Source organism: Cornus florida, unplaced genomic scaffold (assembly GCF_030987335.1).
Source record: "Cornus florida cultivar Cherokee Brave unplaced genomic scaffold, ASM3098733v1 CherokeeBrave_3.0.0_Hap2_Chr05, whole genome shotgun sequence".
NCBI classification, from domain to species: Eukaryota; Viridiplantae; Streptophyta; class Magnoliopsida; order Cornales; family Cornaceae; genus Cornus; species Cornus florida.
The window spans coordinates 108,745,931-108,767,400 of NW_026775575.1; the positions used below are offsets into that span (position 1 = coordinate 108,745,931).

Consider the following 21,470-nt stretch of genomic DNA (forward strand, 5'->3'; position numbering starts at 1 on the left):
CCTGTATCTAGTTCGTATATCTAATTTGTATTTTAGTCCATCAATATAAGAAAGTGTGGTAATCAACTTAATTGTTGCTAGAAAATGGTTGTTCCCTACTTAATTAACTTAGATGCGTGAATACAAGTACATCCGAACCACCGGAGCAAAGAGTTACACAAACTACACTGGTCTTCATGTCCAAGAAGCAAATGACAATCCAAGCCTCGGGCAATGGGGAACTATTATATTTTGGCAGACACAAAACCCATATATGTATATATAGGTTCATATATACACACACATACACCATGCAATTCGAGCTAGACGATTACTAGGACATGCACTTTCGTCTGCCATAATCAATTTCATTAGAGCGGCAAACCTATATCCAATTTCTATTTTAATGAACCCATATGACACACTGTTCATGATCAACTCGTATTGTTCCTCAAAAAGCAATTTAATTTGCCTATTATGTGTAAATACAAGATGATACCAAAGTCACACATCAAATACAGGACCCAGGCTGTTCAGCTAGCTATTACTTCCCCAACCTTTGCAGATCAATTTGCCAAGCTGACGCCAACTGCAGCAAGAGTTGTTCTGGTGTAGCACCTTCCCAGTCCTCGGATGGGTCAATTGTCGAAGCAGCTTCATGTAAATTCAGCAAAAGCTCCCTTTGTACTTCATTAGGAATGCTCAGCATATCAGGTCCGTTTTCTACCACATCTACCAACTACAGAACAAGAAGCCAATATGGAAATGCCAGTTAGATTGATTATTATTTCTGAAGTTACAGAATGTATGAATTCCAGGTTGACAGGCGCAGATGAAAAAAAAAAAAAAAAAGAACACGACAAAATAAGAAGTGATTCCAACTAAGAAATTATGAGAGGATAGGAGCCATGTTAGACCTCTCAATTAAAATGGGAAGAACATGAAACTGCCCATTTTCATTTTTCAGCGAAGAGTAAAGATCAACTGAAAAATATGAGTTCAATTACTTGCCAAATAGTTCTGGAAGAAATTTTAGGTGATAACACACCACCATATTTCTTTCAATCCTACTTACTAGCCAAACCCTATCTAATAAGGTGTCGGGGTTTCACATGAGGAACTGAATGATCTTTCAACTGATGTTAATCATGACAAAATTTAATATTGTACTTTTATCTCAAGGTTTTCCAATTCATTTTCCACATAAGACTAAACTATGAGATAAATTAGCTTGTTCTTTATAATGTAAATTTTCAGGAAATTACTTGGACAAATTCTGTAACAAACAAAAGAAACAAGGCTCTTTCTTTTTGCCCATAGCCAGTTGCTTAGAGTACTAGCCAACTGTTAACCGTTACCAGTTATCTTTTTTGGCATGTAAGCAATGCAGATACCCATTTTATACATGTCTAGCTCAATTTTGATTTAGCAAGTCAAAATAAATTAAAGCAGATGGAAGAACATATAAGTTAGAGAAAGAAGAAAATACCTGTTGAATCCAAGATAAACAGATCTCAAACAAGTTCTGTTCCAGTAGAAACTGTGCAACAGCATACAAAACCTCACTTGCTACCTCATTTGAGAGTTGATCAACTACAGGGCCTGATCTGTCCATTAACTTCACAAGCAAGAGATCGTCCCCTGTAGACAGAACCTCAGCATAAGCCGAATCCATATCACCCACGTGAAGTGCATCCATTGCATTAGTCCAAGAAGTCCAGGTTGGGTCCCGCTCTTGTACATTATTATCATCCCCCAAAGCTTCTGCAGTCAATTCTGGTATAGCTACTCTTGCAGTTCGAGCAGTTCCATTGTCTTCGCCAGCTACCCGAATTGCTTCCAGAGTTGCTTCGTCCTTTGAAGCTTGCCAGACACTTCTTGCAGAAGGCCCCTCACCAAATCTAACAGGTCCAGACCCTTTATCCCAGGCTCTCCTGCTGCCAACCTGATCATTCTCATGCTCCGATTTAGGTGACCTACCATCTATAGGAACGCTGCTTAAAGCTCTCCTAGAGCTCATTTGCCCATTTTTCCCATATGTGTGGTAATCCCAAGCCTCAGACATGTCAGATCTCCAATTAGAGCCCCTTCCCCTCATGCCCATAGCAATACCATCAGATGAGGCAAATCTCTCCCCAAAGGGAATTCGCCCATCGCCACCCCTCCCCAACTTAGTTGGAGAGTAGTCGGGGAAGCCATTATACTTGCCTAAAGGCCTATTAGAAGATCCCTCAAACCCCGCCATAAAACTATTACCTCTTCGACCTGATGATATTGACAGATCACGTGCCATGTCTTCAACAACTCTCTCAAGACCGCGCACTCTGTTCTCTAGAGTCACCATGCTATCATGAGACCCACCCATGAAATCCTGCAATACAAGAAAAACATTAGATAAAGAGAAAACACCCGATCATTTTCTCCACACAAAACTATTTAACAGACCTGCAGCATGTTCATGAGATGAGCCTGTTGTCTCTCCAATTGTAATAACTGCCTCTGGATAACCAACCAATTACCTTTGCCGTTTATTCTCTCTTCGGACCATTTATCTCGAGTAAAGTCATCAACGTCTCGTCGTCTAGAGAACACGCCAGCAGTTTCTCTTTCTACATTACGGTATTTAATGTTGACAGGTCCATCATCTGGCTGGCAGTTCACCTTTGACCTTTCCTTTGGATCTACGTCATTTGGCTCTGGCTCTCCCTCATTGTTTGAATTGGAAGAGTTGAGACACCTACGGGGTACAACTACTTCTACAGGCAAATCATCTGAACCTCTTGTTTCTAGTTTCAGGAAGAATTCCGGGTTCAATTCTTTGTCACTTAAGGCCGGTGCCTTCTTCTTCAACATCCCAACTGTTTTGTCCGAGATGTTGCCACCCTTGGTTTTGGAAGCAGAATCAGTTGGAGATGACCCATCCAATGAATCCTTTGCTGATGTATCAGTTCTAGTCTCACTGGGATTAGGAGCTTTCAGGTCCTTTCTTGATAAAGCAGCCGGTTCAGAACTTTGACCATCTTAACAACCGACCACAAGAAACAGTAAAGAGGTGAATACAAAAGAATCCGCTAGCTGAATGAACTTTTATATGAAAAACATGTTACTACTAAGCTTACCATGAGATGAAGCTTTCTGGTCATCAGAAGCTCCATCTTTACCCTTTCCTGCAATCTTCTTCCATAGTTGCAATGCCTCTGTCATACTATCTCTGACAGGTTTTATCTGAAAAAATGAATAATGTCAGTGCTATTTTTTTTTTTAAATAAACATGTCAGGCTTAACGGAATTGAGTGTTTATAGTAGAGAGGAAAATACACCCGACCACCTATTTTTGGAGTTCTATCTTCATTTCTTCATCAAAGTGCAAACTGATCTAGCAATAGCAAATAGCAATAAACTTTTAGAAGCTAATACATAAAATCTTCAGAATTGCGTGATCACTTGAGGTTTTCCATACAAGGTTAAAAGAACAACAGCAGGTGTTATTCACAGCTCGTGGGTAAGTCCCTCCATCTCTCAAACTTCAATGATGCTAAGGCCATTATCTAGTGCCAAACAGGCCCCACCTATGTGGGTTGGGTTGAATTGAATACAAACTTAACCTTTGACATCATTTTGTACGAAGTGGCTGCTTTCACACTCATTTGTAGGTGCATGCTTACTAACTAGAACGGTAGAACTTATAGTGATTATCAAAACATTAGCTGCTTCCGTGTCTCTTTATCGACCGCTCAAAAATTGTGACTGACAGCATAGTTATGACTCCGGTCTTATTTTCAGCAAAATGCTTAAATATTTTGATTCAGCCCAAGAGCAGAATAGGTCGCCACTAATTTCATCTTGTATTATGGTCTAGAGAATTTTGGCTTGTTTCAACCATTTCAGACCATTTAACTCCTCTATTATAAGTCTGCATATTAATGGCACACAAGCAAAATCTTTTCCACTGATTTAGAAAAATCAATCGTTGAATCTCACAAGCAATAAATCAAGTTTTGAAAGTTGTTTTTGTATTCCTTGCCCAAATCAGTTCCTACCAACTTCCTTTCAAGATTTTTGTGTATCTATTGCTCAATTCATTTTTCCCACTTTTGAGAGCATCCCTCTCCCCTTGTACATACATAGATAGACAGATAAACACACCAAAACATGGATCTATAGATATGAATGCATATTATATATGTGTGTATATATTAGCTACAGGTGGGTTTAAGTTTGAGGTATACTCATCTAACTTGAGATAGGAAAGCTATATAGGATTAGTGGCTCCAAGTTATACCACTCGGAATCTGATAATTAATTTTTTGTAGGTTGTGTAATTTTCAATTCAAGATGTAGTCCTTTACATTTAAGTATATATGTTTGACAAGTGAATATCCTTATATTGTGACAAATCCAAAAAAAAAAAAAAGAGAGAGAAAATAAACAACAAAAATGTTCTGAACCAATACATTACATCCCAGTGGAGAAAACTAAATTTCGGTTGAAAAGAATTCATAATTATGGTTTATAGGATATGTAAGACATACATATTTCAATTCCCAGCTTGATCGATTTTTTGAATTATAGAGCTGGTCTTTCCCAATCCTTCATCCCAGATGTGTGGGTAATTGTTCACATTCTATAAACTAAAATTGATAAGAAAGAGACCAAAAAGATAAAGATGGATTGCACATTCATGCTTCAGTGAACTGCAATTTATGAAGCATAGATACTTCTAAAAGGAGCAGGATCCATATCAAATACTAATACTCCTCAACTGATCACTAATACATGCTTAATGCTACCTAACACAGTTATAATTAAAAAATTAATTTCACTTCTCAAATACTATAGAGCACGTTCCTGACACCGTGAATATGGAGAAGAAGCATTTCTAATTTCACATAATGGTATAATTATTAGGAAAATATAAGAAGGGTTTCAAATATTTGGAATGTATTCTAGACAAGGAGAATTGGAAATTAATAGCAAGGTTGGAGTGGGATGGACAAAATGGAGACATGCTAGTAGTCTCCATGTTATAAAAAATACCAAATAAGTTAAGTGGGAAATATTATAGGACGTTATTCGACTAGCTATCTTATACGAGACAGAGTGTTTGGCATTAAAAAAAAGAACAAAACATTCATATAACTGAAATGAGAATGTTGAGATGGATGATAGGCGTGATCAGAAGAGATAGGTTTACAAATCAAAATGTGAGGGAGAGATTATGAAAAAGATCAATTAGTGACAAATAAGAGAAAACAGCCTTAAGCGAAACATACACAACATAGACCCGCAGATACACCACTGAGCAAAACAAGAATAGTTTGCATAGAATGTAAGAGAACAAGGAATGCCCAAACAAGTTTAAAAAATTAAATATAAGAGGAGATATGACGTGTAATAAAATAGAATGTGAAACGAACACACATGGTCAACCCCAGTCGTTTGGGATGAAGGCAAAGATGCCTATGAAATTAATGTCCAGTTGTTTGGGATGGCGATGATGATGAATCTAGTTTAAAGTTAATGTCCATGAAGTATAACCCTCATTTTTGTCACTGAATTTCAATTATAAGTTAGAAAGCTAAAATATTTGATAACTATATAATACATGATTGTTTGGTAATATATCCAGTTCAATGTCCATGTAGTATAATCCTCATTTTTGTCACTGAATTTCAATTATAAGTTTTTTTTTTTTTTTCAAAGTGCAAGCAAACACACACACACACACACAGAGTATATATATATATTTATATATTTTGTCCCCAAAGGCGGGAGGAGAGCTTATACCATATAGGCTAGATCCTATTGGTTCAATTATAAGTTAGAAAACTAATATATTTGATAAATATATAATAAATGATTGTTGGCAATATATGTGCATAAATTCTCACAAAAACCTCGTCTCAAGTTATATACAGACACGCATGCATACACACACACATAAAAGTAAGTAGCCTTTTTGTTTCTATAGCTCCAAAGCTGACCCTACCCTAAGGTAAATAAGAGGAACTAAAGGGTTTACGGGTACCATATTTCAGCTTATAGAGATTCTTTTTAGCCCTATGCTTTATAGAATTTGTCATCACATTATCAGTATTATCATCGTGTTGTAACTGTAACCATATCTGTTTCCTAGGCTGCATGTCCTTCACTAAATATTTTCTAAAATACCCTAACTTTAGTCTTCATGCCTAAGAATGACATATTTAGGTCATGTCTAATTTCAACAATTCTCCTATAAAATCACAATTTTGGTTCGAACATCAAGGAGCAATGAGTACGAATTGATCAATAACAAGGATACAATCATAGAAGCCCACTGACAAAAGGATATATAACCAGGTCTAAAGCACAACCTGGTGTTCCACACATTTTATGAGCTGTTTGGCATCATGACTCATGTAAAACTGAAATGCAATAACTATAGGGTATAGATAAATGCATTATTGGTTGACCAGTAAAAAGTGCAAAATTAGATCGTTATCACAACAAAAGATTAAAGTGGCACCTTGTCAAAGCGGCAAGCCTCAAGCACTGTCAGTGTGGAAGCAGCAGAATCTGTAATTAAGCTGCTGGAATGCAATGCTAGAGCACCTAATGTATCTGCTGCTGCCTTACGTGTTGCCCAGTCCGAACTCCCAAGGCAGTCTTGAATGCTTTGCAGCAATGAATCCAAGCTTTGTGGTGCAATAGCTCCTACCTGCAACAAGTTTGAAATATATAAGTTTTGAATTCGCTCCATTACATTTTGAGTGAGTTTCAGTATCCAATAGGGCTTTATGTGAAACAGGTATTGAATGGCTTAGATTTGCTTCTTTAAACCATCGACCAATCAAACAAGCCAATGCTCAGTATAGCCTGGCTCATTACACCCTTAGTATTCAAATCCTCATTTATTGCATAAGGTACCAAAATTGAGTTATCAAATATGCGGAGAGATGAAGCATAACAGTATTTACGAAGTATGAGAAAAAGGAACACAAATTTGTATGAACTACACATGACACACTCAAATAAGTTTATGACAGACAGTAAAAAATAAAATCTGACTGATGAGGAAAATATATAAAAATAAATGATTGAGATGGAATAGCTATTGCAACATTCCATATATTCTTTCCTGTTGTTCCAGTACTCAGCAATCAAAAGGGCTAAATGAATCTGAAACATATTAAAGAATTACACTCAATCCATAGTTAAATTCCAAGTTCCCAACATTTTCCCACTATTCACAGCAATCAAATAGAGCATAATTTAAAATTGGATCATCAAATTTGACACAGTTTATGTACAGATTCCAAATTCACTTTAAATATGATCTCTCAGTAACTGAACAAAGCATAGAACATCAACTGGATCAGTGAATTTATGACAGTTTACAATAAAAATCCATTCATTTGTGTGGGTGTGTGAGTTGGGGGGGGGGGGGGGGGGGGGGGGGGGGGGGTGGGGTGTTTGCTGTGTGGGGTTTGGGAATCTAGCTTTTTCTTTATATTTTATTTTCACTAGATTGTCAGCAAGTTTAATAACACTTGGTTTGAGTGAATCATCAAAATTTTACACCCTTTCTAAAGGATTCCAAGTTATGTTTTTCTTTTTTCCTATAATTTATTGGCAATCAAACAGAGTTCTTAACTCAAGTAAATCATCAAATTCGACACAACATAAGAAGCAATATAATTCAGTGACAAGTAGAATTGAACAATTACAAACACACCAGTACAGAGACTATGAAAACTTGACATATATTTGGGCTCATTCCTTAACAGAAGCTTTCGGGGCAAATACTTGTCTAGTAATATCAGAATATCACAAACCTGAGACAAAATGGAAACAACAGGCAAGAGTGAAGACTTTGCCAAGAAGTTTGGATTGTTCAGGTACTTGCAGATCCTGGGACAAAGCTTCTGAAACGCCGAAATGGGCGGGTCTGAAGCACATTCCACCATTTTAGCCATACACATTGCTGAACCCACTTGTACCCCTTTGTTCTGCTCACTCAGTGCCTCGAACAAAGGCTTCACAAACAGCAAAACCACCGACCCAAGACCACCATTGTCACCCTCTCCCTTCAGATACTGCGACGAAAGCGAACCAATTGCATCTCGACATGCGTCTCTCACACCCGAATCAGAGTCTTTGAGTCTTCTCACAATGTGGGCAATGATTTTCGTCAAGTGGGTGGCAGTCGAATCGCCGTGGACGGTGCAGAGCGCGGCGAGGAGGCGGAGAGACTCTTTCTTCACGGGGGCTTTTGGGTCGTTGGTGGCATCGTAGAGGCAATTGAGGAGCATTGAAACGCCGTCTGAAGATAGGGTTTGGATGATTTTTTCGAGGTCTTCGACGGCGATCTGATGGGTGTCTCTGTCGGAGAGTTTAGATAGAGAAGTGAGGACTCGTTGCTTCAGCTCAATCATGGCGAGGTGGGAGGAGAGAGAAGATGAAGAGGAAGATGATGATCTTGAGGGCGTTGTAGTGGAGGGTTGGCTTGGGGATTTCGAGGACCTTGAAGATTTGGGTCCTAGTGAACTCATTGTGGACTTTGATGAAGAAGCACAAACAGTGCTGCATAAACCCAATGCTGAAATGGAGAAGGGGAGAGAGATTGTAAAGACTTTTAGTGCGAGAGAGTGTGTGTAGGTGTGTGTGTGGGGAAGAGGGAAGTGTGAGAGCTAAGGGTTGAGAAGGTTACCCACCATGAAAGCAAAATCAAAGCAACTCAGAAAGGAAAATGAGATCTGCAAGAGTGAGCCACAAAGTTTGTTTTTCAAATAATGAGATCTAATGATTCATGTGAATGGGAAATTTGATACACCAGTAATATTAAACGAGTTAATAGACTGTTAAATTTGTCTACGAAATACACGAGTATGATGTTTTGCTATAACATTAATTTTTTATTAACTGATATTAGGACACAAGGAACAGCCTTCTAAAGAGAAGGCACATACAAATTTTAGAATTTGAATTGAAAATAGAGAACTACTACTTTATCAAACTTTGTACGTATATACAATATACACACAAGAGTCACATGACTTGTAAAAAAACATTACGCAGTATATATGTATTTCTGTATCTATATCTATATGTTGGTGGGAGGACTGTATCTATATCTATCTGTATTGATGGAATATTTGGAATTTTGGAGGTTGGACACACCCTGTCATCCTGTCATTGTATTCTTAATCTCTTGACTTAATATATTATATATACGTGAATGTCACCTTTGTGGTATAAATTTCATAAATCAAAGATGTAGCAACTCTGTTATTAGATAGACATTTTTGGAATGAAAATTTGGAAAGAAAATGCAACCCATATATATATATAAAATATATATAGACATAGTCAAACAAGAAGGGACTAATTTATATTTATAGATGAAAAATTTGTGATATGCAAAAAATAGGTAAACATAACAATTGACACAAACTTGTTCTCAACTCAATATTCAAAATCGACATGATTTTTAATTAATTCTCTTGAAACTGATTCTAACTTGTACTAGTTAAAAAATAAAAATTTCTGATTAGACTTGAACTGGATTTAGATTCAATTATTATTTATCTAAAAAAATCATCATCAAAATTGAAATAATCAAAATTCGTGGTTGGAGAGGAGTTGATTTTAGGCTTGTTTCAACTTTTAACCCCTTCAACCCAACCATACATGTATATCTGTTAGACTGTCTTATTCTTGTGTGGACTAGTCTTTGAGAAAATGTGGTCCAAAATTTGTGAAAACTCATAATTGGCTTTTGGATTTCTCTCAAGTTGCACCATACCTGTTTAAGGTTTCAAAAGGGTTCAACAATCCGCCATTGAACGCTCAAAACTTGCAGTACTTCATTGACAACCCTCGTTGGACCTTCAATACAATAAGTGAAGAGAATTTGTTTGTTTGGGCCGGATATGGACCCACTTGGGCTTTACCCAGTCATGTTGCCTGGGTCACGAGTCCCTATAACCTTTGGGCCACACCGGCACTTCTTGGAGTAGAAGTTGAGCATTTTGATATTGTCCATACGTGTGGAGGAGTTCTCATCAACTTCTGTCAAATGGTCAATGGTTGGAAAATGGTGAAACAAGGTGTTTTTGAAAATAAATAATGATTTATAAAACAGAGTTTAGATTATCTGTAGCTGAACGTCCACAATCTTCACGCGCGTGCACGAGTGTGTGGTGTGTGATCATATAAAGTATAAAACTTGTTTTGTAATGTACAAGATGAGCTCACTTCAACGAATCACGTGACACCCAGATAATGGATCCCATGTGTTTTTGAGCACCATAGGAGCATTGCTCTTTGAAAATTGAATGTTTTTATAATTATAATTTCTAAAGAGGAAGGGTGAAAATAGATGATAAAAGAGATAACAATAATCAAGCAATTTTATTAATTACTTGGGATTCATGTTGCGTTTTATTTGAGACGATAACCAAGTCAATTCACTCGTACTATCATATTATTTATCTCATTAATTTTATTTACAATTTTACGTTAACTTATCGTATCATTCTTTATTAACTCTACTTAAATTGACTTTTATTATTATTTTCTTCTAATTATTTTTCGAACTCACATTTCACACATGATGCTTAAAGGTCTTCTTTGAATGACGTGGATTGCGCTCAATTCCTTAGTTGGCTTATGTGTTTAGATGTTCCTTTTGAAAAATATAATTTTTTAAAGGAAAATATAATTATTGTATTGCTACTTTTAAAAATTATAAAGTTACTTTTTTTTAAAAAAAAATGTAAAATATGTTATTTAAAATTAATAAATGAACAAGTATTTTGAAACAACTTAAAAAGAAAAAGGTAAAGTGCACTAAACCCCCCTGAAGTATGACCAGATTGTAATAAACCCCCCTGAAGTAAGCAAAACCCCCCTAAAGTATGGTTTTGTTGCAAGAAGTGAACATCCGTTAGCAGCTGTTAACAGAAAAAGCAAATTACCATTTGCCCCTTATTTGAACAACATCATTTAGGTTGTTTTATGTTGTTAAGGTGATGTGGAAATAAAATATCCAGAACCAATAGAAAAGTGACACCTAGCCCACAAAGACAAGATTTTGTTATATATGTTTATATACCTCTAATCCTACGCCTCTCCCTGCTTATCATACGCACCCGCCAATGTTTCTCTCCCTATCTCCCTTTCCCTCTATCTTCTTCGCTGGTTCTCACACAATGGGTAAAGGGTACTCCTAATCCTACACCTGCGTGGCCATTGGGATCTTTCTCAGCTTCACCGGCATCATCTAGAACATACAAGTACATCCTCGATCGCAAACTCTAGAACAAGCCATACCCGATCTCTCTCACCATGATCCATGTGGGTTTTTGCTCCACCATAACCCTTATCTATGTTCGCGTCTTCTTTCTCATCGAACCCATGTCACGTGACCTCTACCTCTCCTCAGTCATCCCTTTTCACAAAGGCAGCCGCTTCAACTCTCAGGCGACCGCAAAAACAAAGTGAAGACTTCACAGCACATGACAACAAATTCAGTAGAGATAGAACCCACCAACCAAAAATTCAGTCACCGACGGCCACTACACAAAATCCAAAATCCAAGCCACAACACAGTCGACGACTTGAACCGGCTAGGTGCCGTTCTATCCGAACACAGTTTGGATAGTACTCGCCGGTGCTTGAACTCACAAGAGATAAACTCCATTGACGACAAAATAGGGGAAATTTGAACGGCGAGTGATCTGCCACAAGCAAGGACTGAAACGCAAAGGTGGGGGAATGAGCTGTGACGAGGACGACCGCTTTGAATGTCGGTGGCACTGTACGGAAAACAAGGATATAAGTTGGGGAAAGGGTATGTTTGAGATTACAAATTTTGCCCAAGGCACATGGGTCACGTGTTCTTAACTGGCGTTAAATATGGGATGACCAACTAACGGAAGTTGAGTTTTTGCAACAACGGAAATACTTTAGGGGGTTAAGTGTCTGTCTTAAAGTTCAGGGGGATTTTTTTTAGAGAGAGAAGAAAATTCCCAAAAGAAAAAGATGAAACGGGGAGAGAGTACCATTTTGATTGTACCTATCCATGTAAAATATATAATTTAAGAATGTTACCCAATTACCTAATTTGAAAATATAATAGAAACGCTCCGAAGGAATGTGCCCTCCTCCTCCCCTAGTTTGCGGAGATAAAAAATGAAAGAAAAATAAAAAGATGATTTGATTACAAGAGTGGGGAGTGAGTATGAACACGCTATCATGTCAGATCCTGCCGCATTCGTTGACTGGTTCGACCCGATGCTAAAAAGACGCAGAGCGTATGTTGCATCCACAGATTCAATAATGCCATTCAAGTTGACATCTTCATACATGTGATGATTAAATGATATTTATAGATAGTTGGAGAATTTTAATTTTTCTTGGTGGGTTTTTGTATCTTTTATCCTTATGCTTCTCTGTTGGGTCTAGGGAGAGTTAATGTTGTCATATCCAAACAAAGTTGAGCCTCCGATTAATGTTCACTCCTTGGCTTGTCGGTATGCTTTAATTCTCAATCTTCCTCATCTTCTAATTAATTTGTGGTTTGCTTGTTACATGTGATCCTGATGAATTCCTTTTTACTCAGTTCAGATGTTTCTTTTTTTGATTCTCTGCATTTACTGATAATTGAGGGTTCTTTTATATGGTTTAAACTTTAAAGTAACTTACTATTCTTTTAAGAATTCCCTGTATTAATATCTATAGTTACTGATAATTGAGGGTTCTTTTACATATGGTTTGAACTTTGAATGGTTTAAGAGATATCTATTGAATAATGCCACAAGTTTGTGTAATTAAATGGACTTTAGGGTTTTGATCATTTTTATTTATGTCATTGATTTTTAGCTTGGAAGAAGTCAAATAATAGTTAATGTCAAAGTTGAAACCATGATTTTGTTAATGGTATGCTGAAATTTTGCTTGAATGTAGTTTTTCCTTTCCTCTGTGGGTTTGAAAGTACCGAGTTCATGTATATCTGTAGGTCCATTCAGAAATCAAAGAAGCAAATTTTAGGTGCATATCGGTCTTACGACGGTTGAAATACAATTGATGGAACTTTACTGGGACGTGTGTTTTAATTTTTTAATGGCTTTTGTTGGTCTGGAACTCTGGATTACTTATTGGTATTAAATCAGGAACATCAGCCAGCTTGCAATTAAGTTCCATTCTGATTCAAGTTTGGTGGATTTTTTCCACATTTTTATGGACCAACTCATTACTGGTTGGCCTAGAATTGTTAATTTCTTGGTGGCTTTGACTGATCAATAGCTTGAATTAGTCTTCCAAATGTTTGAGATATTATGCATTTTTTTTTTGTTCATGTTATGCACTTGAATCTTCATTTTCTGATTCTTTTGGTGCTTTCAGAACCCATTTAGTGATTACCTGAAATGAAAATAAAAGAAAAGAAAATCCTTTGATTGTTTTCTTATCCCCTCCTTTTGATACTCATGCCCTTCAATCAATCACTATAAATTTCTTCCTTTGCACATGCATCTGTGTTAATGATAGTTTGTCTTTATGTTTTGCAAAAAATTTCTAACCAAGAAGTACGAACTAGATGATTGGTTCACCTGATAGTCAGTCATTGCCAATTTCCGTCACTTTGGTCATATAGTCTCATGTTAATACTGGTATTTTCTGTGGGTTTAACAAGAATCCACTAGTTTAGAAGTGATATAGTTTATGGCTGTTGGGGTTTAGAAGTATTATAATTATGATTAATTTATTTTCTTTCATAATTTGTTCCATCCAGGATCCTTTTTACCTGCTAAATCTATCAGATTTTTTTATGGGAGCTCTCTCTCTTTCTCTCTCTCAGCTATTGAAAATTAAATGACAAACCTTCAACTTATCTTTTATTTTTTCTTGATTTATTAATTTTATTGGCATTTAGTTCTTGTCAGTATTGAGAATTTCAATAGAAAATTTTAGGCATGAACAAGTTACCTAAATTCCAAAACAATATTACAAGTTCATCAAATTAATGTGTATCTTATAATTCATATGCATGCTGCTACTGCCTAACAGGGCCTTGAACTGCTTTGATACAACCGCGTGAGGGTCATCTTTGGAGGCTTAGAACTTGTTCCTCCTAGAAGATATCTATTCAGACCTTCACCAAAATTGGACAAAAACATGGTTCAAACACTGGAAGCTATAAAGGGTGGCGGTGGATCCATCAAACTAGGGACCACCGGGACAATCAGTGCCCTGATGTCAAGGGAATTGGCATCCGTAAAATCTTCACCTCGAATGTCAGTATTATCTGGAAATAAATCTCCTACAGCTTCAGTTTTGGTTCCTAGTGGTTCTACCACCAAAAGACTAAAGCCAAGAACATCAGCAGATGAAGGGTGCAGCAGCAGCAGCTGCAAAATCATTAATCATAAAAGGCCTGAAATTGCAGAGAAAGCAAGATACTACAATCGAAAAACTCATCAAATTCCAATGCTAGATTCTGATAACATTTCTTTAGATGGATCTCCTATTACAAAGAAGCCGGTCAAGAAGGGGTCTTACATAGTTGAAATTGTGGATGTTAGATGTGGGAGCCTGGATAGGACATGGGCTACCCCTATTACAAATCGAATCAAGAAGCTTCGATTCTCGAAGCTATCTCAGAGCATTGTCTAAGCTTCCAACTTCTTCGCATCAGCTTTCAAATTCTTGTAACCGAATCCAGAAGTCCCATTCGGCCTATTGCTTTCTGCAACTTCCACCATGGAGCACATGCTTGGTATAAGCTTGCCACCTCCTCGCTTCTTCTTTTTCGGGGTCGTGACCAAGGATCCAAGCTTTGGTTTGGGAGTACTAGTGGAGGCCATGTCTTTAGATTGACACTGAGGCTTCTTGGAGCTTTCCGGGCCGTCTAATTCTAGCCGGCTAAAATGCTCCATTTCTTGCAATATAAGAGATCCAACAGTGCCTCTGGTGCCTACTTCTACTGGAGTGTTTGCAGCCATTTTGTCTGGGATTGTTGTGGTAATAATGTTGGATTTATACATAATTTTTTCTAGGGTTGGAGGGAAGGTGGATGCTTGTTGATGGAGAGAGATTGTATTTGGTCTTGTTTTGATGGGGGAATTGCTTTGAGTTTGGGGCATCTTGGTTTTGGTTTCACATGAATTGTTTACCTTACATTCTTTATCTAAAGCCAGAGAGCATTGTCTTGTTGGAGGATTGGGTGGAGATCTGGTCACTCCATTCATGTGCATGCAATTAAAACATTAAGCTGCTTGACTTCTGAACCATCCTATTGGTTGGTTTTATTTATGTGGAATTATTTGTATAACTGAATCACTACATGCAGTTGAATAGGGTGAATTCTTCCATACCCATTTATGTGTTTTTTGGTTTTTTGTTTTCTGTTGTGGGGGTATGGAACCCCATTTATGATTGAGATGTGTCATGTGTGAAATGCTTTTGCTGGTTCCTTATATTAATATCTCTTTTCTTTTGGAAGAGTCATGGTTGGTTTGTGATTGACATTCTGTAAACATATTATTGCTATGTTTGGGAAGCACATGGAATTAGAGGAAATTTAATACAAAATTTGAACTAATTTTTTTTTTTTTTTTTAATTTTAAATTCAAAACACTAATTCCTTGCTCCCAAACACAACATATGTAAAATCAGAAATTATCTCCGCAACCAGTTTATAAATTTAAAATAATTATGTTGCATTTGAAAATATTGAATAGACTCCGTCTTGGATTTGAAACAAATTTAGTTTATATTTTTAATTAAATTTTTTCAATTTTAAATCCAGATCGTGGTTGGGATGAATATATTATCTTGAATTTAACAGGACAATGTAAAATCTACCACAATCGTATAACACAATCCTTATACAATTATTAATTTATTATAGTGTGATAATTATATTTAAAGAAAAATGTGTATACATAATTCTTGGATGACATGGTGCTTATCAATCACGTATCTCTGCCATGTCCTAAAGTGAAAGGTTGAAGATGTTTTTACTGTATAATTTCATCCATATTTATTCAAAATTGCAGTAGGACAATCACTATCAAGTATTAGGATCATATGCTTTCACATAAGTATATATTTTTAAATCTGAAAAAAAATAGAAAAGATACTGTTGATTACAACTTTAACTTTTGTGTGGTAGCTTCAACAACATTTAGCTAGAACATGTCAATTGACAGAAGTGGATTGACAATTTTGCAAAAGCATTAATTATAGACCTACCTAGAACCTAACCTTGGCCTACCTTTATGGGATGCAACATATCAAGAAAATGAGAGCAGCCCAATCTCATTGGTTGAAGAATTGGAGTCACAATATCAAGTCCTTCCAAGGATTCACGGGGTCTTATCCATTAATCCTCGGCAAATGTTTGAAAATGACACTCTTTTTTTTTTTTATCTGATAATTCCATTTAATGTTTTTTTTTTTTTTTAAATAACATTTAATGGTTTTAACACTAACAGAATATGTTACTTTATTCTTCTCTACTTCATAAATCTATCTGAACAATACTTAATAATATATATTTTTTCTTTCCTAACAAATTAGAGAAGGGAGAACTCGAACACGGACAAGCCGACACTCCACCGACGGATAATGTCCTACTTAATAATGATTTACTACATGTCTTTTGTTGAATTTTAGAAAAATAATAATAATAATTGTGTTATATCATTATTAAATAAATAAACACAAGTATATACATTTTAGTATGTCAACATCACACCCCAAAGATCAAAAATACAAAATGAATTGTTGCATCCAGCATAATAAAATATTCCATGCCAGAGATACCCTGTGCTTTGGCCGCCTCCACTCATAAACTGAAGATGAACATTCTCTTCTTCAGTGTGTTGTGCTAGTGGCAAAACAAGCAAGAGTACTTACAGTATAATCACCCTTATTGATTCCTTTTCTGTCCAAAAATATAACCCGTATGGTCAGTCAGTATATCAGATGAACTAGTTGAGATGTAAAAAGATAATTTTCAGTGGCTTCCCAAAGAAGAATTAGTATTATTAAGAGAATACAAACTGTATTTGGCAGCTCTATGTTATATAATACAAAAAGCACAAGGCAAACAGATGAAGCTCAATCACGGCTTGAAATACAGCTCAACCAGCTTCTTTAAAGTGTCAAATACACTAGTGAATGGATTAAATTCAACAGCGCGCTTCAATTCTAAATCAGGAAATTGGTTCATTAGAGCCTGTTGCATTCCAGACATGGACATCATTGCAGCTAGCTGACTATTCGACTTCACCTCACAATCTTGTGGGGTATCAGTGATTTTGCTTGTGTCATACCCAAAGTTTGCTAGATTAGTTTTGTATTTCTCTATGAATGCAGGTCCTGGATCAGGTGTCCTCGAGTATATCTGAAATATTAAAGACATAATTTTGATCAATTACCCAGTTTATGAGATTTATAACAAAATTGGCGCCTCACCAATTTCATATGGCAGTTAGTTTAAAAAAAATACCATGTAGAGGGTCCTATAACAGAAAAAAATAAAAAATAAAAATACAGGCAATGGTTCCAAATTGACGAGAATTTGTTTATCGTTGGGATGAAAAGGAACTAATAATTGGTTAATTCTGGAATACGATTGGATTTTAGATGCCATGAAGCCAATCCGGGTCTACAGAGTATACAGTGAATGGTAAAAGAAGTTGCACAATGAAGTTCATCATATAGAGATGCTAGTTGTTACAATAGACAAATACCCAAGGATGAAACAGCAAATGCATAAGTTTTAAATATAGTATTATTTGCTTAATCAAAAAACAAACTGTAACTGCAAACTCATCCAGTGATTGGACACGCTCAAGGTTTGATGGACAGTATCTCTAGAAGCTTTGACAACTAAGAAATAAAAAATCAAGAGGTGGCAATTTTACGTCTATTATATTAAAGAAGAGAAAAGCTGTAGATTTAAATTATGTCAACAAAACCTAAACAAGTTTAGTAATATTCAGGAAAAAAAAAAAAAAAAAATTAGTGAAACACAAATCAGATGACAGCTGAAGTATAATCTAAATTTTGTAAAGAGTCCTACGAAAAGGAGTCATCTTTGGGACACTATTCAGCCACACAAACATGAACAGCCAAAATATCCTCTCATAGAATTACTCATAGGTGAATTACCTGAATAAAGCCTTTGTCTTTTGCTCCAGAAACAAGAGCGAAATTGTCATAATCAGTGGCAATCACGTCATAGGGCAACTTCGGAATGAATGGCAATGTAGGAAAACGAAGGTAACATTTCTCTCTAATCATCTCTTTCCTTTCTAGATCAGTTTCAGTTTTCTCCGTATCTTCCTCCGAAAGACACTGAACTCTTCCCCTTATACCAGTAATATATCCATCAGGGCCCCCATGGACACAGAAGGTATCAACCTGGATGGCAGGTGCATCCATATCAAAAGAATAAACACCCTGCAAAATTGACACAATTGAAATATTTTGGCAGTCAGAATCCAGAAGGGCAAACATTCTAGCTCAAAGCATCATATATATAACAGGATGAGAAATGCCAATATAACTTGCAATCCATGGCAACACTACTTATTTCTTGCGTCCACCACAATATATCAATGACAAATCTCTATTTAGTACAGGAGCAATTGATTACTTGCCACTTGTATGGCCTGAAGCCTAACATTTCTGATTGGGCCAACCAAGAAGCTTAGCGTTATTTGCTATGTGCCTTGAAGGCTTTCACAAGGATGTCAATTGGATTAATTCATTGATGAGACACGCCTACATGAAGTGAAGGGGTAGAAGAACATGGTTCTGTTTCCGTAGGCAAACTGTTAACCAAAAAACGAAAATTTCCATCATAGATTACAAACATACCTGCCCTTCACATTTACCTGCGTGCAGTGGCAATCTTCTTGACCTTGTCCCGCAAAGCCACGTTTAAGTGAAGCGACTTCAAACCATCTTCCAGAATATCTGACTGGGTCAAAGTTTTTTGAGGTCATAGCTTTCATCATCATGAGCATCCTTCTTTTATCATCAGATCCTTCATCAAGTGGAAGAGTTGGCGTACTATCAGCGGCACTGGCAAGCTGGCATAAGCTACGCTGATGATAAATATCTGCTGCATAAATCTGCCCAATGAATTGAGGATATCTTTTAAGAATGGCTATTTTTTAAAAGAATGCTGATGTTTGTTATGTTGTTGTCCTTTAATACTTCTGAAATCTTGGAAGAGACTATATACTGTCAACCCAACAAAACCTTTTCAGTTTGCCTTCCAACAGAGTACTGGAATACATGACGTAGCTGAAGGGAATGAAACCCCAAAATTAAGGAGATCATCCATGAAAAACTAAAAAACAAGAAATCCAAATGTCTCCTCTATAACAAACTTCTAAATTCTAATCTGTTAAGAAAGAAACATAAGGATCCAGATAAAATGTTGAATTAACATGCACTTTGGAATTACCAATAGGGTTGATTAATGGTCTATAATCTTCAAACTATAAAACCCAGAAAATTATTTGTTCTCTATCTATACCTATGTTCTGACTGAAACATCCTTATAACATAGGACGAGGGCTTTTCAGGTTTCCTTTCAAGGTTATTTTCTGGTATCAGAATCGAAAATACTGGTAAAAGCTTGTAGTAGTGAAAGAAATAAGGTAACCTGGTTCGTTTGAGAAACAAAGAAAACTGATGCTGCAAGCCCAGATAATACCCCTCTGGTCACAACCTTACTTGATGCAGGTAGCTCAAAAGAACACTTGAACATAATTTTCCCTGCCACTACCCTAAAGCAACAGAGGAGCAAAATATTACTGTATAAATTACATATACGAGACAAAAGATGAAGTTGACACTGCAAGAAGACAGTCATTGGCTCTAACTCACCTTCAACCAAAACTTCTGGATTTCAAAGAAAATTAAAATATGTGACAGAAATGGAGCACAAAGTGGGTGGCAAGAGTCAAGACAAGGAAAAGGAAAACAGAAATACAGAAATGCTGATCCTAGTAAGCAAGGCAAGATAGTCAATGACTGAATGTGGATTATAGATAAAAGCAACAAAGTTTGTTTACATACACAATTTTTCTACACTAAATCTTGTCATGCATTCAGATTTCATGCCGAGGAAAATCATTAGCCCATCCAAATAATTACCAGATTTACATGTAGTCTGCAGCCCCACCCTAAAGTTTAATGTATTTAGCCATCTTTAATATGACTTTTTAATTATTTATTTTTTTCAAATTTTGGAATACCGAGGAAAAATTTTACCAAGATAAAACCTTTTTCGCATGATTGTCTCCCAAGTAGCAGGAAATCTGATAAATATTTTACGAGTAATGCTCCGAAGAGTACCCTCTCATGTGAAGAACCATGACCTCTCCTTTTCTAACTCCTTTTCTAACTCTTGAATTGAAAGATGTATTAAGTAGGGAGACCTCATGACCTTAGGAGCATTACTCATATTTTAGATGTTTTCTTTCTCTGCTTATAAATGCCGAAGAAGGCTAAGATCCCAATTTTTGTATATGCGCCCTAAATCCGAGAAAATGCCTTTTAAAAATGCAAAATTTGGTGGTGATCAATCACTCCTTTTTTGACTTATCCCCAAAATTGCATCTTGTTCCATAATTCATAACAATAAGAACAGACTCACCCTGATGCTCCCTTTGGTTGCTGAGAAAATGTAAGAAAACAGAAAAGATTGAAAGTTTCGGATTGCAAATTTAACTAATTCAGAACACCCAAATTTAAAATAAAATAAAAACAAATAAATAAAAAGAAATCAAAGCAGCATGAAAAATAATATTTCAAGAACTCATTTTTCTTTATTTTCCTTAATTTTTTTCTCAGGAAACAAACTGGGTAAAACGCGAGAAGACGAAGGATTGAAGAATGATTTAGAAGTGTGGTTCGTACCTTGGGATGTGGGGAGAATGTGATTGGAGAAGAAGGGGCGATGATTGTACAGCAACAAGGTGATGACCCATTTTCTGATGATATTTTTTTCTTTTCAAATCTCTCCCAAAAATGGAATTTCCATTACTTTCTCACTCAGAATCAATATGTTATGTGATTGAAGGAGATAACCCTTTCTTATTGGAACCATGGAACCGTTGATGGTCTCACTGGGATACACACAACCGTTGAGCTCTTTCACTAGATTCTTCCTTGTCCCTCTAGATTTATCACGAACGACGTCGTTTGTTGTTGATCCAAAGGTAGGTGGCACCCGATCGAATTTTAGTTTGGATTAAATGATTAATGTTGTTCGAATCGTAATTTTGTCAACATGTTTTTTTTTGTTTGAAGCTTCGACTTATTTGATTCAATTGACTCAGAGCATCTCGATTCTTCTTGTACAAATAATCTAAACCCTCTACTTGAATTGTTCAATAATTAGTTAAACCCTCTATTGAATTGTTCAAGGACATATATAAAAATCGCCAAAAAATTAACGCACCTACTGCCACTTCCAC

At 36.3% G+C, this 21,470-nt stretch overlaps 3 protein-coding genes across 4 annotated transcripts; all 3 read right to left on the reverse strand.

Annotated features, from left to right (window-relative positions):
- Positions 1–310: 310 nt before the first annotated feature.
- LOC132308440 (microtubule-associated protein TORTIFOLIA1-like) lies at positions 311–8,928 on the reverse strand. Of its 2 annotated transcripts, XM_059806525.1 has the most exons (7): positions 8,676–8,928; positions 7,797–8,560; positions 6,488–6,679; positions 3,099–3,204; positions 2,425–2,999; positions 1,469–2,350; positions 311–718 (listed from the first exon to the last, which is right to left on the reverse strand). In XM_059806525.1, the coding sequence occupies exons 2-7, from the start codon at positions 8,511–8,513 to the stop codon at positions 524–526; spliced, it is 2,667 nt and encodes an 888-aa protein (XP_059662508.1). In that variant the 5' UTR covers positions 8,514–8,560; positions 8,676–8,928; the 3' UTR covers positions 311–523. The 2 variants fall into 2 exon arrangements, with proteins under 2 accessions (XP_059662508.1, XP_059662507.1); XM_059806524.1 differs by having other exon boundaries at positions 7,797–8,928.
- A 5,102-nt stretch (positions 8,929–14,030) lies between these two features.
- LOC132308441 (uncharacterized) lies at positions 14,031–15,438 on the reverse strand. Its single transcript, XM_059806526.1, has one exon. The coding sequence runs from the start codon at positions 15,216–15,218 to the stop codon at positions 14,634–14,636; it is 585 nt and encodes a 194-aa protein (XP_059662509.1). The 5' UTR covers positions 15,219–15,438; the 3' UTR covers positions 14,031–14,633.
- A 1,532-nt stretch (positions 15,439–16,970) lies between these two features.
- Positions 16,971–21,088, reverse strand: LOC132308443 (chloroplastic lipocalin). Its single transcript, XM_059806529.1, has 5 exons — positions 20,911–21,088; positions 19,652–19,775; positions 18,873–19,112; positions 18,145–18,435; positions 16,971–17,374 (listed from the first exon to the last, which is right to left on the reverse strand). The coding sequence occupies exons 1-5, from the start codon at positions 20,979–20,981 to the stop codon at positions 17,093–17,095; spliced, it is 1,008 nt and encodes a 335-aa protein (XP_059662512.1). The 5' UTR covers positions 20,982–21,088; the 3' UTR covers positions 16,971–17,092.
- Between the last annotated feature and the right edge of the window lie 382 nt (positions 21,089–21,470).

Bases quoted from the DNA above. Each gene is read 5' to 3' on its own strand.
- LOC132308440 (XM_059806525.1), bottom strand. From the start codon at position 8,513: ATGAGTTCACTAGGACCCAAATCTTCAAGGTCCTCGAAATCCCCAAGC. The intron at 2,351-2,424 runs GTCTGTTAAATA...CTTGTATTGCAG, and splicing joins ATCTCATGAACATGCTGCAG to GATTTCATGGGTGGGTCTCA. The intron at 719-1,468 runs GTATTTTCTTCT...CTTGTTCTGTAG, and splicing joins GTTTATCTTGGATTCAACAG to TTGGTAGATGTGGTAGAAAA.
- LOC132308441 (XM_059806526.1), bottom strand. From the start codon at position 15,218: ATGCACATGAATGGAGTGACCAGATCTCCACCCAATCCTCCAACAAGA.
- LOC132308443 (XM_059806529.1), bottom strand. From the start codon at position 20,981: ATGGGTCATCACCTTGTTGCTGTACAATCATCGCCCCTTCTTCTCCAA. The intron at 19,776-20,910 runs GTACGAACCACA...CTGTTGCTTTAG, and splicing joins CATTCTCCCCACATCCCAAG to GGTAGTGGCAGGGAAAATTA. The intron at 17,375-18,144 runs GTAATTCACCTA...TTAATATTTCAG, and splicing joins AAGACAAAGGCTTTATTCAG to ATATACTCGAGGACACCTGA.